General features: G+C 38.7%; 1 protein-coding gene across 1 annotated transcript in view; it reads left to right on the forward strand.

Moving 5' to 3' along the window:
• The window catches only part of COG3 (component of oligomeric golgi complex 3), a 30,577-nt gene extending 15,194 nt beyond the window's left edge, over positions 1–15,383 (forward strand). The window contains exons 14-23 of the mRNA XM_064714574.1: positions 472–577; positions 2,474–2,598; positions 4,205–4,294; positions 6,159–6,279; positions 8,553–8,641; positions 8,741–8,875; positions 9,870–9,945; positions 11,412–11,539; positions 12,099–12,197; positions 13,387–15,383. Coding sequence (XP_064570644.1) covers positions 472–577; positions 2,474–2,598; positions 4,205–4,294; positions 6,159–6,279; positions 8,553–8,641; positions 8,741–8,875; positions 9,870–9,945; positions 11,412–11,539; positions 12,099–12,197; positions 13,387–13,416 — 999 coding nt within the window. The 3' untranslated portion in view covers positions 13,417–15,383. The remainder of the gene's footprint in view (positions 1–471; positions 578–2,473; positions 2,599–4,204; positions 4,295–6,158; positions 6,280–8,552; positions 8,642–8,740; positions 8,876–9,869; positions 9,946–11,411; positions 11,540–12,098; positions 12,198–13,386) is intronic.
• Positions 15,384–17,270: the final 1,887 nt, after the last annotated feature.

Consider the following 17,270-nt stretch of genomic DNA (forward strand, 5'->3'; position numbering starts at 1 on the left):
GACCAAGTAGTGGAAAAGGTTGAAGTGTGGAAATGTTGAGTAATGTTAGGGGAAGGCTTTTGGTTGAACTCCCACAGGGAATAAACTAGAGAGTACTTTTGGGCCATCTGCACATGTCATTTATGGAAATAAAGCCATCAAAAATTATTTGTTTAAAATCCTAGTAAGTGTTGAACTGGGTTGCCCTATTTTGAACTTTCCTTTCTAGGTGGCTTATAGGTCATTATAGAGAGATCAGTAAAATAAGCAAAATAGAAAGAGCAGTGCTTTACACAGATACGTGTTTGTGAATATCATATTGCAATATTTCTGCCACTGTTTTGGAAACATCTGCCTATTTCTTCTAAATGTCTTTGAAACACTGGAAGTTGAGTGTAGCTGATTTCTTTTGCAATTCAGCATGCTTTTATCTGTTATAACCAAAGCAGTGTTATGTGATACTAAAATATTATTGTGTATCTTTCTTTGCAGCAAATTGCACAGAGTTTGAAAGAGGAACAGAAGAAGCTGCCATCTGAAGCTTCATTTTCAGATGTCCGGCTAGAAGATCCTGAGTCCTGCAGCTTAGTTAAATCTGGTATGAAATACATCTCATATTGTCAAATTATTGCAAAAAGCTCATGGAATGTGAACATTAACTTGAACCATCTTAGCTCATGGAATGTGAGCATTAACTTGAACCAAGAGAGAAACTTGCATGGGTTATTTTCCTAGACAAATTCATAAGCATTTTTTAGAAGTGAACTTTGTCTCAAAGTTTAGTTTTGTGTTTTAGATGAGAAACAGCCTGATCTTGTTCTTTTGATGCTATTTCTTTGTGCTTCGAGTACAGTCTGTTATATGAAGCAACTACTTTTGCAACCAAAAGCATCTATTGTGCTTTGTATAAACCTGAGATTTTGTATTCTCCTCTGAAAAGTGTCCCTGCCATCAAGATATGTACTTGAGGTTGCTTTTGTTTGTTAGCTGTGCTAAGATGGAAAGGTGATTTGGCGTGTCAGGCATGTCTCTTAAATTATAGGTATTTAAAATAATTCAGAATTTACTCCTTGACATTTTAAACATGTGACCCATGTGTCTGCAAATTACAGCAAACTGGAATAAAGTTTCATAAAATATGGCTGTTCTGATGGCAGTTGTTTGAGTGTTAAAAATTTTTAAATTACTATCGAGGATCCATGAAGAATTTCTCCTTTTATTTTATCATTGTTCAGAGTGGCACAGTGTTATTATTTACCCAGCAGCATCTTTCTTAGCTCTTTGTCACTTGTTTCTTGTATTCCTTTTGATTACATGGTAGTTTCTTGCTTTTGGCTTGGAAAGTCTGCAGAGGTGTTTCTAGCTGGACTCCACAAATTCCATTGAGAATGGAGTTCATTGTACTTCACCCCAGGTGTATGGAATTTGCAAGTCCTTTAAATCTCACCTGCACTCAGGAGATGGAAGGAACCTATATGGTATAATTTTAAGATGTGTGTCTGAGATAATTTGGATCATTTGTCCTTCAGAGGTGCTTCTCTCCCATTTCATGACCTGCAGGAATAGCTGAAGTGACTAATAAATGGCCTAGAAACCTCAAACAGATATCATAAGATTTTACAGGCTTTCTAATTACTGTGACAATAAATTTATAGTTGCAAAAGGTAGAAAGATATTACTGGATTATTTCAGATGATTTCTTCACTGATCACATAAAGACAAATGCATTTTCCATCAGCAGGTGAAACTACAAAAATTTTTTTAAATGGTTGGTGTTTGAAATCAGAGTTCTGGTGCTATTGACTCAGCTGTTTCCCAGCTTGATTTAAGGACAAAATGAAGACAGACCTCTGTCTGTCAGGTGTTGTGAAAATCCATTTTGAGCATACTGTGTTATTATGATGGTTACCCAGGAGGAGCACTTTTTTTTGTTTACAACAATCTCATGACAAAATTGGTTTTGCTGTTATTTTTACAGTTTATAAAATATGTTTAAACCCTATATTTTTGCAACTGTTCAATCCGTGTAGGATTATCCCCAGCAGAAAGGAAAGGGTGAATAAATAAAATGTTTTTTCCCTTTTTTTTTCCTAAGCATTTCCTGTAATTCCATGATCTCTAATCATTTCTTATTATTCTTTTCTCCTGTGCTATTTTTTTTTCGTTAACTCATAATTTCAGGTGTTAAGCGGAGTGGGAGGTATGTGTCATTGGAGACATGCCTGTAACACCAACTCATTTAAAAAGGTTGAGCTGGGCCACCCCTGAAAGCAAATTCATGTCTTTCACAGGCTTGTGCTCGATTCACATCAGAAATCTAGTTCTGACCTGCTCAGAAGGAAAAAAAAAATAACCTGTTTGGGTAAAATAAAATGTCATATTTCTGTGTAGAGAGTATAAAATGGAATTTTATATTACAGTTGATATTACAGTCTCCTTTGGTTGGAAGGACAGATGGGTAAGCTTTACATGTGTGTATTTTGCTTTTAAACAGGTTCAGCTGAATCCCTTAATCCCAGGCATCAGAGCACGATTTCACCTGCAGATCTGCATGGAATGTGGTATCCTACTGTCAGAAGGACTCTAGTGTGTCTCTCCAAACTGTACAGATGTATAGATGTATGCAAACATTTCTTTATCTAATTTTTAAGAGGAAGTTATAAAGTGTGTAGATCATCATGTCTAAATATTTTAATACAAACTAGGAATAGACAATTACTGGCCTCTAACCCCTTGGTCTTTCTGCTGCTATCTTTATATAAAACAAGTGAACAGACAAATTTAAGCCGTCATTTCCAAGACAATTTTATATTTGTAGAATTGGAAAAATGGCACTGATTTGTACATCTGTTGCTGTTACAGAAATAATTCAGTGTCTGATGTTCAAGATACTGATCTCACTAAAGCTGAGGAGTGAATAGGACAAGAAAAAATAGAAAGTTCTGGGTCAATTACAGGGAATGATTTTATTGCTGAAATTACTGGACGAATGTCTTTGTGTGATGTGTCTGGTCTTAAAAGTGGTGACTGTGCTGCTTCTACATGTTGAAAATGTTCAGAATTTTTTTTTGTGGCACATCTCTTCATGTTCCAAAATGTAGGAACATATTTCCAAAGTTTAGGACAGTGGAAATCTTCATGTCTACCAGAAACAAAAGCAATGTTTACTTAACACATATTTTAAGACTTTCCCATTAGAATCTGTTTTGTGTTGCTCACTTAACAGCATATAAGGCTGCTAAGTCTCTGAGGAAACTAATGCAAGTGTTTTTGCTTTTCTGCATTTGTTGTATCTTTACTAGACACATTTAATGGATTTCAAAATATCTTTGATGTGTGTTACACAAAACTCCTGCCAAGATGCTATTACTAAAAAAGAAGCTGGAAAATACTAATGCTTTGTTGCTTGAAATATCAATCCCACTAAAATAGATGGATATTTGCCCTCATTTTCAGCTAGACCTTTGTAAATAAGATGATTTCTGCTTTGTTTGCAAGGCTTGTTTACAGTGTATCTGCACAGAGGTTAATTTCATTTTCCCCTGAGACGCTGTAGCAGAACTGGCACCCTTTGCCTGCACCCTGTAGATAGGGAACACATGAATGAAGTGGTGCTGGCAGGTCTGGGGCAGTCAGGGCTCTGTTGCAGTGCTGGTGGGAGTGAGCTGTGTTCCTATGGCTGGCTCAGCCGTAGGATCATATTGCTGCCACTTAAGCACTTGCTCTGTGTCCCCTGGGCCGTGGCAGCTGTCATGTTTGTTTACTAAGCTGTCACAAATGTGAGGTAATTTGAGTCTGCCCGAGGTTAAGCTCACTCCAATGATCTCGTGTCTATTGCAGGTGTAGCTTGCACGCACAGGTAGTTGCCCTGACACACAAAGAGTGTCTGGTCAGGTTACCCAGCCCACACCATTCATGCTGTTGGCTCTGAAAGTGTGAGGTGTCACTGACCATGTTGCTACCCAGGTGCCAATTCAGAGCTGCAGGGTGAGCAGGGCAGGCTTGTGTGGGTACCTGCATCCAGCCTGAGTGGTTGTAGCAAGCTTTTGTATGTGAATGCTTCATCCTCTGTCACTGCAAGTAGCCAACATATTTGTAGCTAGTTGATCTGGAGTTTTATAAGCTGGTAAACACATCGTTCACAAAGTGCAACTCTTAAAATTCTGCCTAAACTTTGCTAACACCTCTTTTGTTGATCTTTTTTCCCTTTTCCTTTTCCCTGCAGAGGGCAGTGTTTCAGGGATTATCACAAGAGGCCTTATCTGCCTGCATCCAGTCGCTGCTGGGAGCTGCTGATTCCATCAGCAAAAACAAGGTCAGAATCTGTGCTTTGGGTATGATTTCCACAGCCCCAGCCCCTTGTATATCCAAAGTCATGAAGCAGTGGTTCAGAATTCTGTTAAAATCTTAGTCAAAGCATGTTGCTCTGCCCCCAGAGACTTGGTGGATTTGCCAGTTCTTAGTTATGGGTAATGTATTGCAGGGCAAAGATAATGATTCACATGATAGCCTGTCTGAAAAGCTGGCATACAGATCATAGTAATCATGTTTACAGGCTGCTCGAACTCATGGGAATTCAGTGAAGTGATGCCTAAAGGGAAATTTTTGCCAGAGGACTTTGTATTTATTTTCACTGCCTGTTACTCTTTTCTCTTTTTCTCTGCCTCCATTCTTTAAATTTTAAAAAATCTTTCTAACTTAGGTACACTGGGAAGAAGTTTAAGTATTCTCTGCTCAGAACTGTGTATTATCAAAAGGTTTGATCTGGTGTATTGCTCAGAATTCAATGCAGATTCATCAAGTCATTTACACTTTACTGTGTTTAAGTAGTTGGAGTAAACTTTTTTTTCCTGTCACAGTTCCTTTAAATCCTGTAGTAATTTGCTGATCCCTTATAGCCAGGAAGTGAATTAAAAAAGGAAAATCTTAGTAGGGTAAAATTGTTGGATTTTTATAAGCAGTAACTATTTAGTAATGAAAAAGGTTTTAGTTCTGATTAGAAGTTATCTGTTTTAAAGTGTCTCTTTTGAGACACTTCCTTTAAAAAAATCTGTTAAACATAGCATCTTTCAAAAGAAATGCAAGCTACATTTCCCTTTAGCTTGAGCAGATAACTATTTCCTGTGTGACTGGTTCAGAATTCTACAGTTAAATACCAATTCCAGCACTATGTACCTGGCCAGCATTGATTTAAAAGTACTGGAGAGAATGAAACTTGTTCTGCCATGAACCCTAAATAGGTTGGCCCAGAACTGGGATCTCTACCACTTTGTTCTTGGTGCATGTTAATTTAATGTTATCTGGTAAAACTTTGCCTATAAGAATTACAAAAAACCAAAACAAATCAACCCCAAACAACTCAAGAGGCCCTTTCCACCACTCATTTTTAGTGAAATTTCTATTTGGTGAAAGTGCAGATTTAAATCTGATTTATTCATTTCTGTTTTATTTAACATTGTATCAAGGAAAGTCCTCCTCCGGCTTGCAAAAGCAAATTTGATTTCTAGAGTCTCCTCCTTTTACCTCAATGAGCCATGAACTTTAAAGATTAAAACCAGCACGTGTTATAAAGCATGCAGTTAAAATAACAAGCAGTGCAAAATGCATCATTTAGATGGAGTGAACTTGGCCTTCTTTTACTATTTGTATCTTTGCTGTACTGTTTAGAAATTAACTAAGCTTTGTGTTTAATGACATGAGAAAAATGTGTTGTAAGACCTTTGCAGAACAGCACAGTTAATCAAGATTATTACAGGAACATTGACTTTTTTTAGTCATTGTAATGATGAAAACAAATTTAGAACCTCATGTTTTTCAACTCTAAATTATGTGAATTACATGAAACTCCTCTCTCTGAAGAAGAATAAATTTGTATCTTTCAAATAGTGGATACCTTTACTTGATGAGGACATTTAGTAATATGACTGTGTAATCTAATTCTTCTAAGAAATAGGAATAAAGTATCCCATTAAAGTAGAAGTAATGCTTCTGTAGTGCAGTGTATTAGGAGTAGTACAGAAATGGGATTTGTTGATCCCAGAGTGTAGTTAATGACATTGCAGACTAATGGAAAAACATTGTTAAATAGTAAAACTGGAAACATTGAAACTTTGCTCCTCATTTAATTGTTTGGGGTTTTTTTTTTACATGTAATGCATGTTCTTTCTCTTGTGCTGTAGACCCAGGTCGATGGACAGCTTTTCTTAATAAAACATCTTCTGATTCTTCGTGAACAAATTGCTCCTTTCCACACTGATTTCACCATTAAGGAAATTTCCCTGGACCTTAAGAAAACTAGAGGTACTAAACAGCTGCTGGCTACAGAATGGGATGGGATTGTCCTCCCTTTGTGCCGGCAAAAGTTTTGGGTTTATTTTATGTTCATTTGCAATGACCTGTATGCTTTTTCTAATCTCTTGCCTTGTTCCTAGCTTTTCTGAAAAAAAACCAAAACCATTCTCCTACTCAGGGCAATTCAAAATGTATCTAATAAATTCTTTATTTTTGTATGAAATGTGTTTGCCTGCTTTCACTGCTGACCTAACTCATTTATCCAGTCTTTTTTAAGAACGGCTAAATAATCTACATTTCTATTGCACAGAATTGTCTTTCCTCTTTTCTGACCTGTTAAAGGAATATCTTTCCTTACTGCTGCTTAGCAGGGGAATTTAACAATATGTAGTCAACTTAGCTAGAGCAAATTAAGATCTCCTGGACCTTTCTGTGAGGTTTTTGTTTTCAGAAGGATTTCTTATTTTGCAATATCAATGAACAGTATCGGTATTATGGTATTATGTAGCGAGCATGTCTCTTGTAAGAAAATAGAAGTAGTGGCCATGGTCATGGTTTTTGAGATTGTACTATTGTTCCCTTACAAAATTCAGGAAAAAAGCTCTTAACACAAAATTGAACTGTCATGCCCTTTCCAAGTTGTAAGGATAATGGGAAAAATTATTGGAAGCATGTCGAGTTTCTCTCTTTCCATTCCAGAAGAGAAAGCTGAAGAAATAACTTCTCTTTCCTGCTAATATGCTGCACTCTTAACTCTGAGCAAGCATTTCTTACACTAACCATTTCACTTGTTGCATTTGAACATCAATGAAACCTCCTACCTGTTGAGTGGTTTCTAGTTGACTGGAGGTTAAAGGGCAAATACATCCTTTTGGTGTCTTGTCTTGGCTGACACACAAGTTTGTTCTCCATATTCATTTAATGGAATAAATTTTTGTGCCAGCCAGTGCTTTGCAGGTGGTAATGGTAAGTAATATAAACACTTTCTTTATATTGGGTGGTGGTGGCAGTGGTGTTGAAAAGATGTATGTTGTGCTTAATTCTTACTGTGGTGTAGCATAGGCCAGTAGGGCTCTTATATTTGACATGAGTTGTAGAGGAAAAATGATATGGCTAATAGTTTTACTGTGTTCTGCCAAACTTCCTGCACACAGGTTTAAGATTTAATTTGGTATTTACAGATGAAGCGGGACTGCTTACTGTAAAAGTCATGCTTTTGTCCAATTTCTTTGAAATAGTATAATGTTAAGGTTCATGTAACTGATATATTAGGTGGGAAGAAGGACTAGCTTATAGTCTTCTAATCAATAATTTGGGAAATCTTTGGAATTTCTGAAATTTCTGATAAAAAATTCAGAGAACAAAAATAATCTTGCTCTGTGTTCACCTTTCATTACATAGGAGTGTAGGTTCTTAGTTCAGTGCAAAATCTACAAACCTATATATTTGGTATTCTCTCTTTATTTAATGTCTCAGGAAACACTTCTTTTACTCTTACATATTTTTCCCTCCCCCTGTTTTATACAGAGTGCAGAATTCCTTTTGAAGTGAAAAAAAAAGCAGATAGATTTGTAGGATGATGAATGGCTGACAGTAGGGTAAAAAGCTATACTCTAACTAATAATTTTCTTTTTCCCAATTTGACTAGATTTCAGCATGACAGCATCCTGTTGAGACTATAGGTGTAATTTCAGTATCTTGTGTTATTTACAGACATTGTTGCTTTTCCTTCTTGAGACTTGTGTAGAGAACATAAACATGAGTGTTTATCAACCTTGATGTTTTGTTGTTTTGTCCTAACTAAAGCAGCTAAGCACAGAAGAAAAAAGTGCCAATTAAAAGTTCTTTCATGCAGCTGTAGTTGGTTTTCCGAGGCCATGTGTGCAAAATTTTTGTTTGTTAATGCCTAAATAGCTTATGTAAGTCTTCCACTTGTAGATTACAGTAAGAAGAAAAGGAGAGCTCACACAATTGTCATGGTTATAGAACTGCAGTTAATATCAGCAACTTGTTAGTTTCTTGTAATGTATTTATCTGTTTAGACTGTGCAACTTTTAGGTATGGGTGTATCATAGGTGCCACTGAAAAGTAGTGAATTAAGCTTTGTGTGCTTCTGTGCATGTGAACTTGTGCATCCACTCTGAGCAGTGCTAGAGTCATTAATGTTGCAGTCATAGTCATTCATGCTGGGCCATTTTTATGCATAAATGAGTGATTAGAGTTTGTAGTTCCTGGAGCTGAGTGGCATTGACTTACGGTGTGAGTGACTTTCTGATTCACAGATGCAGCATTTAAAATCCTGAATCCTAAGGCAGTTTCAAGATTTTTTAGACTGAACAGCAACAATGCCTTGATACAGTTCTTACTGGAGGTAATGTGGGGTCTTATTGTGTTAAGAAAAGTTGGGTCATTTAAATGTGTGGTGATCTCTGGCAGTTAAAAAGAAGAGAATTGTTGTTCTCTGTTCAAGGGTACTCCAGAAATCAGAGAACATTATATTGACTCCAAGAAAGATGTAGATCGTCATCTGAAATCAGCTTGTGAGCAGTTTATTCAGCAGCAAACCAAACAGTTTATAGACCAGCTGGAGGAGTTCATGACAAAGGTACAAATGTGTTGTATGTTTGTTAACCTAACTGAAGTGCTGGGAGGATAAGGGAATTGATATTTAAATTGGGTATATGACAATCTGCTGTGCTGTGTGATTAGCTGAAGATAATGTGCTTTCCTTTAAGTTCCAACAGCAATTTTCCAGGCATTTTTGAGATTAATGGGGTTAAAGGAACTTGTCATAGCTTGTTTTTACAAGCAACCCTTGTGTTCTTTTATCAAGAAGCTTTAATTTTTCCTTGAATTGTAACAAGTGTGTGAAGGTTGGCAGGAGCTTTTCTTTCTGTAGGAACTACTTTGATTGCATTTGTAAGCTTTCAAAAACAGTCTTGGGTCATGTGTGTTCTTGAGGGAGTATTGGATGTCTTGTTCAATGCATTTCTTTCTAGAACCTGCTCTAGAGGCCAGGATTTCTAGTGAGAAAACCTCTCAAGAGGATCTATTCTGAACCTTAGGTCCTGAGAATAAGTGACATGGCCTCTCAGAAACTGGGGCCACAGCATTGCATGGACTGCAGATATCCCAGCTGCTGATTTTTTAAGAATTTAGAAGATGACAGTATTAAATTTACTCATGCCTGTCATGCTGGGGTAGGGGTCAGTGGCATGCCTAAAATATAGATGGGTAACTGGTGAGATTGATAGATTGTCTGAGTGATCTCAGTGATTCATTGGGAATCTGGGGAATTTGACTAAGCTGCTTAAGGATAAGACTCTTTTGAGGTTTTGTATCCTTAGGTGCCTAAGCATCTTTGTAAATTTAATCCCATTTTGAATTTTACTTTCAAGAATTGATCACGGTTGTAATTTTGAATTGCATTTCTGTCAAGCAGCTTCCCCTGTGTGTTGTTAAGTCAGGCCATAGAAGAGATAGATCAGTGGAGATTCTGTACACTGTGGTATCTCAGAGAGTTGTGCAATTTTTAGTTGGCTATTTTGTTGTGAACTCAACTGAAAGAAACATCATTTTGTTGATTTTACTTCTTTTAGGCAGCTGCTTTAAAAACAATGGCCACTCAAGGAGGTCCCAATTACAGCCTTTCACAGCAACCTTGGGCACAACCAGGTATTTACTTTGGTTTATATTCATGTTACTATTAGGAATCTGAAGAGGTGGCCAGAATAACTTGGACTGAGAGACTGTGATTGATTTTGAAAAATTCTACATATAAGAACTGTCTACTTTTTTCTTGTGAATCCTGGCTTCCATTTGAGCCTGTGTGCTATTTGAAATGTCTTAAGCCAGCTCTGAAAACCTGACAAACTTCAGAATATGTGTTTAATTGGTGCAGTAGATGAATGTCTTGAGTATTCATCAAGCTGTGATTGTTCTTGCATGTAAACAGCATTTCTGCGACTGCATACAGAATGTGCTTAAGGAATTAATTAATTGTGTTATGATAAAGCTTTAACTTGTGTAGGAAAGAATGAATCCTCACGGAAGCCCTTATTGTTTGTACATTTGGTATTTACTTTGTTTTGAGTTTTCCTGTCACCATGCAAAAATGGAATCTGGGTTTGTTTCCCTCTTTTTTAAAAATTCAAATGTGAACACTTTGTAGGAACATTTGGAGCAGTTTTAGATGTTCCTTGGTTGTTTTGCTCTTCACTTTACAAAGTTGTGCTTCTGGATGAAAAACTCTGATTATTCCAAATCATACACTGGAACCTTCTGTTGCATCATATTCTTAAGATGCAAAGCCAGCCATGTTTCTACATAATTCAGTGCTGCTCCATGGGTCAGACACTCTCAAGGGCTAACCCGAGGTTCTACTTACTATCTCCCTCTTCTTCAGGAGTTTTTGAATGTTTGTTCGGAGATAATTATGTGTATAGAAGCAAATTGAATCAGAGTTTCTGCTGTTTCCTGGAGTCATTTGTCTGGGAAGTGGGACTAAGCAGAAAATTCAGATGTGGCAGAAGTTGAGGGGGGTAAAAACCCACACAGTTTTTTTACCACCCGCTGATTTTAATTTAGTATTTTAAAACTACAGAATGTATTTTTCTGCTGGCCTTTAGGCAATGATCTTGTAAAATCATTAAAATTCCTAGCAATAAAGAAAGAAGGTCTTGTCTGACAGAGGATTCCTGTCTGGTTAATTCAAAATCCAGATTTCTGTGCAGCCTTTCCTCTCACAAACATGGCCTATAACCAGTAAGGAGGATTTGTGATTCTGTTCTCTTTGCTAGCACTGTTTCCCAGCAGTTGCTTTTCCAGTTAGGTTTTTTGGGAAGGAGCCTGTGTAGAACTTAGTTGCTATTGGAGGGCTGTGATTTCAGAAGCCTCAGGAGGATGTGGTAGCTTTCAGAAATGGGATGGGTACATTTTCTGCAGGAAATGGAAGCAGGGTCTGGCAGGCTGTGGTCCTGTGATGGGTTTGACCCTGCACAGCCCAGCGCCCCCTCTCTCCCTTCCACTCAAACCTCTGGTAATGATCCGCCCCATGAGAGTGGAGGTGAATTTCTGGAGTGTAGGTTTCAGCAAGCAAAGCTCCATTTTAGCCTGTTAAACATATTTTCTTTTACTTTCAGCAAAGATCAACGATCTAGTCTCTTCCACTTACAAGACAATAAAAACAAAGTTGCCATCAACTTTACGAAGCATGTCCTTATATTTGTCCAATAAAGATACAGAATTAATTCTGTTTAAGCCAGTCAGGGTGAGTATTGCTGCTATGTTTTCCTGTAGATGTTTCATGGTGATATCTTTAGCTTAAAAAAGCCAAATCCAAACAGTTCTACTGCTCTCACTTGTACTGTGCAACACATGGATACTACAGGGAAGTAACTGTTGCTCTTTACTGTGTACATCTTCCACTTGGCACCAAATGAGTTGCCATAAGGAAAATTAACTCTGTCTCACACCAACCAGTCGATTTTGGTCAGTTATGCATGGGGAAGAGCGCCCAAGGCAGAGAGGGTGGTACAGATTGAGTGGAAAACCTGTGGCAAACAATCAGGGGAGCCAAGCTTGAGTATTAAGCTTCCAGGTTAAGTCTTTAGGACTCAGTGTTTCACTTTAGCACATCTAACTGAAGTTTTTATCTCATGGATTCCTGTAGCTGTTTTGGGTCTTATTTTAGAAAAAATGTTCTTGGAGCTTGACTGTTTCTCTCTACCTGGTCACCTCAGTAGCTATTCCATGTACATTGTGTTTGTTCTGGTTTAAGATGGGTGTTGTGTTTTTTAATAATGATTTTTTCTTCTTTCCTTTAAAAGAATAACATTCAGCAAATGTTCCAGAAACTCCATGCTCTGTTAAAGGAAGAATTTAGTAATGAAGACCTCCAGATCATAGCTTGTCCTTCAATGGAACAGGTATATATTGAAGGTCCTTATTTTATCAGTTGCTCTTTCATGTGACTGGCTTTTATAAACATAGATTTTTTTCATTTTTTTTATTTCCAGTGTTCTGTATCATTATTTATTTCTTATCCCCCTTAATCCTGGATGATTAAACTTTGGGCTTTATCTGATCTTAAGACTCTCAGCTAGGAGAGGACTTTGGTTGGGTTTTTTTAATGAATGTGTAATAGATTTTCCTAAACCAAGGTGGTGATTGATGTTGCTGGGAATTGAGTTGTACAGCACTGTAGAAGAGTCTTGCCATTTCCTGGCATTGTCTTCTTGGAAAGGTATCAAAGCCAGTGAATATGCCTTAAAAAAACTGCATTTGAAGGCAGTCTTTCCTTTGACAAATACAAAAAGCAGCAGCTTTTACATTTAGGAAGCACGAGAATGAATTATTAGAGTGCATTTGAAGTGAATTGTAGAGAGAAAATGTGCAGGTGTTTATGGAAGTGTAACTCTGCATGGTCTGTAGGCTCAGAGATAATTTGGGTTAAGAATTCCTTCTATTAGGATTCTCTGTCAGAAACCAAGTAGGCTTTTAAAAATGTCTCTTTGACCTTAGTAGTCTAGGGAATGTAGGTAGAATCTTGATTATCACAGGATTATTTAAACAGGTAATCTAGTTTATGGATTAGAGGATGTTGCCTGCAGTGTGTGTGGCCACAGGCATGTGTGATAACTGTCCTGGAGCACTGTCCTGGAGTGGGAGTGATGCACCATAAGGAGGTGAGGTTACCCTGGAGGAGTTGGCTCCCTTTAATTGTTTGTCTGATGAGCCTTAGGATCACTTACCCTACAAACGGAAGTGTGTGGGAAACCATACTGTAATCTATGGGAAGTACTGTGGAGGATCCCAAGTGTGTTTCAGATACTTGAGGTGAAGGGTAACATTTTTTGCCAGTGTGCCTGTTTTTTGGAATTTCTTGACGACACATGAAGTTACTTTAGGAAGTTTATCACGGTAGTTTGTGACTGCTGAAATGAGTGGTCAGCATAGGCGTCATTTTAAAAAGCATTTGACTGGAAATTTTGGCTGTTGTTTTGTAACTGTCTTCTGATTAATGATCTTCCTAGGAATCTTGTTTAAAGGTTAAAATGTGACACATCAGTTCTAAAACTTGGCTTCCCTAACATAGGCTTTCATTTTGTCTTTCAGGTGAACTTACTCTTGTCGATGTCCAAGTAGCCCAAGAGTGAGGCTGCTTGGAATAAGCTTCAGCCAAATGCCAGGGAGTGAAGGGAATGCGGAGACATTTGCTTGAAGTCAGTGAAGGATTCCCTGTGCAGTCCGGTCTGCATCAAAACTATCCAGGCTGCTTAACCCTGTTTTAGGGAAAAAACCCCAAATGAACACGTTTCTTGATTTGGTAAAGGTCTTCCTTTTCATTGGCTTGAGCAGTGGGCAGAAGAAAGTGAAACAAAAACCCCTTTGCTGATTACTCTTATGGAAGCTCAATTACTGCCTTTTCTAGGTATTTTCAAAATTGAAAACTTTTTTTGGTTTGTTTTTTTTAATGTAAAAACCAATCTTGCTTTCCCTTAATGAGTTGATATATGCAATAGAAAGTCACACTTTTAAAGAGATGCTGGAAATACAGTGCAGGAAATCAAATGAGAGCAGCAATAGATATTTCTGATAGTTGGGAGATGACCATATTGGTATGACAGTTAGACTTAAGCAGGCATGCTCTGAGATTTTCTTTAACTTCTCTGAAAATCCTGGTAATCCACCACATGCTTGAAAGTAATTCAGAGGTTCTTGCTTGGGAAACCTTACTTTTCCACATGTGAAGTGTTTCTTGGAACACTGGATGGGCTGTCTTTCTTACACTCTTGTGACAGGGAGCTGTGAGGCCTGACCTGAAGTGTCATACTCTAGCCTTTCTCCATGTGAAGGGTCTCAGATCCTTGGGATTTGCAATGGAAAGCTGTGCAACATAATTTCTGTTGTTTCTGAATGAACTACGTGTTTTCAGATGCTTTACAGCACTGCTTAGCACTGAGGGTTTCAGCTATCTAATTTTAGGGCAGAGTTAGTGTTTTTGCCTTTCTCAAGATTAGATGGTGGTGTCACATTGTTTAAAGTGGGAGTCTGGAGCTTGCACAGCCTTTGTGCTGTGGAGAAAGTGCTGATCAGGGGGTGTGGGGATGCCTGAAACTGAAGAGCAAGGCTGTCAAATCTGCATTGTAAAGCGAGGATAAGTACTCGGTAACTGGTAAACAGTGCACGCTGTTGAGTGAGCATTAATTGGACATTAGTGTGGAAAGCTGGATGCTAAATGCCTGGCCCTTAATGGGATGAACACTTCAGGGTCTCTCAGTGTGTAAATCTTCATGGTGCAGCGCTGTAAAATGAAAATGTAGTGGGTTATGTGACAGATCTTTAACTTATTTATAAAGCCTATTCTGTACTTCTGAATATGAAGAAATTTCCTTGCACATTGGTGATATTTTGATTTAATAATTTTCCTGATATAAATAACAAGACTGGAGTATAAGATGGTAGGACTGAAAGCTGCCACAAGAAGTGTTACAGCAGTGGTGCTGAAATACATAAATGGTACTAATAGGACCTTACATGACTCCTTAAATATTAAGTAAAGGAACTAACTAGGAGAAAAACTTGCCCTCTCCCTTTACTTATGTAGAAACACAGTCTGTAAAATAATGTCCAGTGCATTGTAATATATGTATATTTGTTTTTTATAAGGTTTTTCAGAAGGACTGCATGGTCACTGTGCAGAGTTATGACTAACTTAATGCAGACATTGTACAGAAGAGTTGTGAAGGGTAAACCATGGCAGTAGTCGCTCTTGTGCTTGGGATCTTTTTCTCTCTTAGAGTACCCAGACAGCTCTAGGACAGCTGGTGGAAGGATTAGAAGAGCAATCAGTTTATACAGCCTGTTTGCTAAATGAACATTTGTTTAAACATGTACAGTTTCAGATATTTACGTTTACAAATAGTGTAAATAGTTTCAAAAGATTAATTTAAGATGCTTTATATTATCTGACTAGAAACTTGCTGTTTTTAATTTTTTTAAATAAAAATGTTGCCTCCTATTTTGGTCCAAGAGTAAAGCTTTATTCTGTATCCTGAGGCTTGTCTGTCAAGATAACTGCAATACAGAGACAATAAACATCCTAATAAGCACAGGTTGTGCATTGCTGAGAAGTGTTCTTTTTTTAGCAGTAAGAGAATTGAGTTTATTTGACACAGATATACCTGAGTGCTGAATGTACAGCTAATTGTTAAATATATGCCTCTTTATGGTTACAATAAAAGTAAATTTGTATTTTCTTTACTGACAAGCAGTCTTGTGTGACTAAATGGTCCCTTTCCTTGCAGTTTTGTTTGAAGGAAGAAACCACAACTGTGAACCACAACTGTAATACAAGAACATATTTTAGCTAAGTTGGCTTTTACTAAGAGAGCTTGGGAGCTGGTGGCAGAAAACAAGTGTTACTGTGTTTGATGACTGTTCCTGCCTGCTTACTCACAGACTTATCTACCCAGAGTTTCTCATTACCCTGTGGTGCTCTTCTGGCCCTTGGTGGTGTGAAACACATCATGCAGAAGCTTGTGGTTTGTCCCCTGTAATGTCAGCATGAAGCTTCCCTTCACCCTCTGGCTTTCACAGTGTCATTTGAATGGAACTATCCAAGTAAAAGCTCTCTGTCCCTGTGGAATTCAATTTGTGTCTGAGAGGTGTGGGGCAGTGATGTGTGACTAGAGCTTCCTGGTCACTTGGAGGCTCCTCTAGGGATCTGGCCCTTTGGATTGCATCCAAATGAGATTAATGCCTCGGCAGCTTTTGGACAACAGTGATGCCTGCAGCAAAATCTTACACTGTGCCATGTGTTTTCCAAGCAAAACCTGGTAGTTCTTTTCTCAAACTTCGTATTTGGTATTGACAAAGTGATGTGGGTGTGAAAAGAGGGAAAGGTCTGTGCTGCTGAAGAAAATCCTGGTGACTACAGATAGACCCAGTTCTGTCCACAAATGCTGTTTTCTCCCACTCTTGTGCATTTTCATCCCCATTGAGCCCTAAAAGCAAGCAAATATCTGGAGTGCAAAGACCTAAATAGCACAAAAGGAAAAAAGAATCAGCTGGTTCCTTTCAGTGGTGGCCAACTGTGCCACTAAGCCATGGGCATTGCCATCAGTTGGAGCTGGAAACCCACGCCTGGAACACCTTGTGTTCCCTCTCTTGGATTGCCCCTGGTCCCTGTGCCCAGGCTGCTCTCTGCCATCCCCTCTGCACCAGCCCAGGTGTCTCTGGCTGAGAGCCAAAGCAAGCTGGTTGGGCACACTTGGCACAGCCAGTTCCCAATTTTCCAGTTCCTCAGCTGCAGTGTGGAAGCCATGTGCTTCAAGGCACTGTGCTTTTAGTGTGTAACCCTGCTGGTCACACTGGGATCCACCACGTGCTGTCAGCTGAGGCAAACCTGCTTACAAGGACTTGGTGCACAGATGGGCATTGTGAGCTTGAAGAAAGGAGCTTTGTTTCTGTTGCAAAGTGACTGTCACCACCCTGATAAGGGGAAAGTTGGTCTGAAATGCTGATGTGACTGCTTGCTGTGAGCACTAATTTCTTGTGTTTCAGTATTTCATGCAGGTAGGAGATAACAAAATGCAGAGTGATATCACTGAGAAAGAGATTGCCAAAAGTATTGCAACACTGATTATTGCAGAGCAGGCTCATGAGCTGAATGTTTTCAGACTGAAGGAGGAGCTCCTCTTTGCTTTCTGGCCAGCCAAGTGGGTGACTTTCTCTGGGTCTTCCAGCTGCAAAGAGAGCCCGTGCAGAGTGAAGGATGTTAGTGCTAAACTCTCTGAGGGGGGGCTGAGTGGGAGAGCATCCTGCATCTCTTGTAACCCAACCTTTCACTGCAACCTGCCATGGGTGCCCTTTCCCTTCATGCTCATGTAACCCTACAGCTTCCCCTGGGAGCTGATCCACTTCCAGCACAAGGAGACTGAGGAACAAAGAACTGAACTCACGACTTGAGCCAGCTCAGGTGGGACTGGGCTGCCCAG

The sequence above is a fragment of the Zonotrichia leucophrys genome, chromosome 1 (assembly GCF_028769735.1).
Source record: "Zonotrichia leucophrys gambelii isolate GWCS_2022_RI chromosome 1, RI_Zleu_2.0, whole genome shotgun sequence".
In the NCBI taxonomy this organism is placed as follows: Eukaryota; Metazoa; Chordata; class Aves; order Passeriformes; family Passerellidae; genus Zonotrichia; species Zonotrichia leucophrys.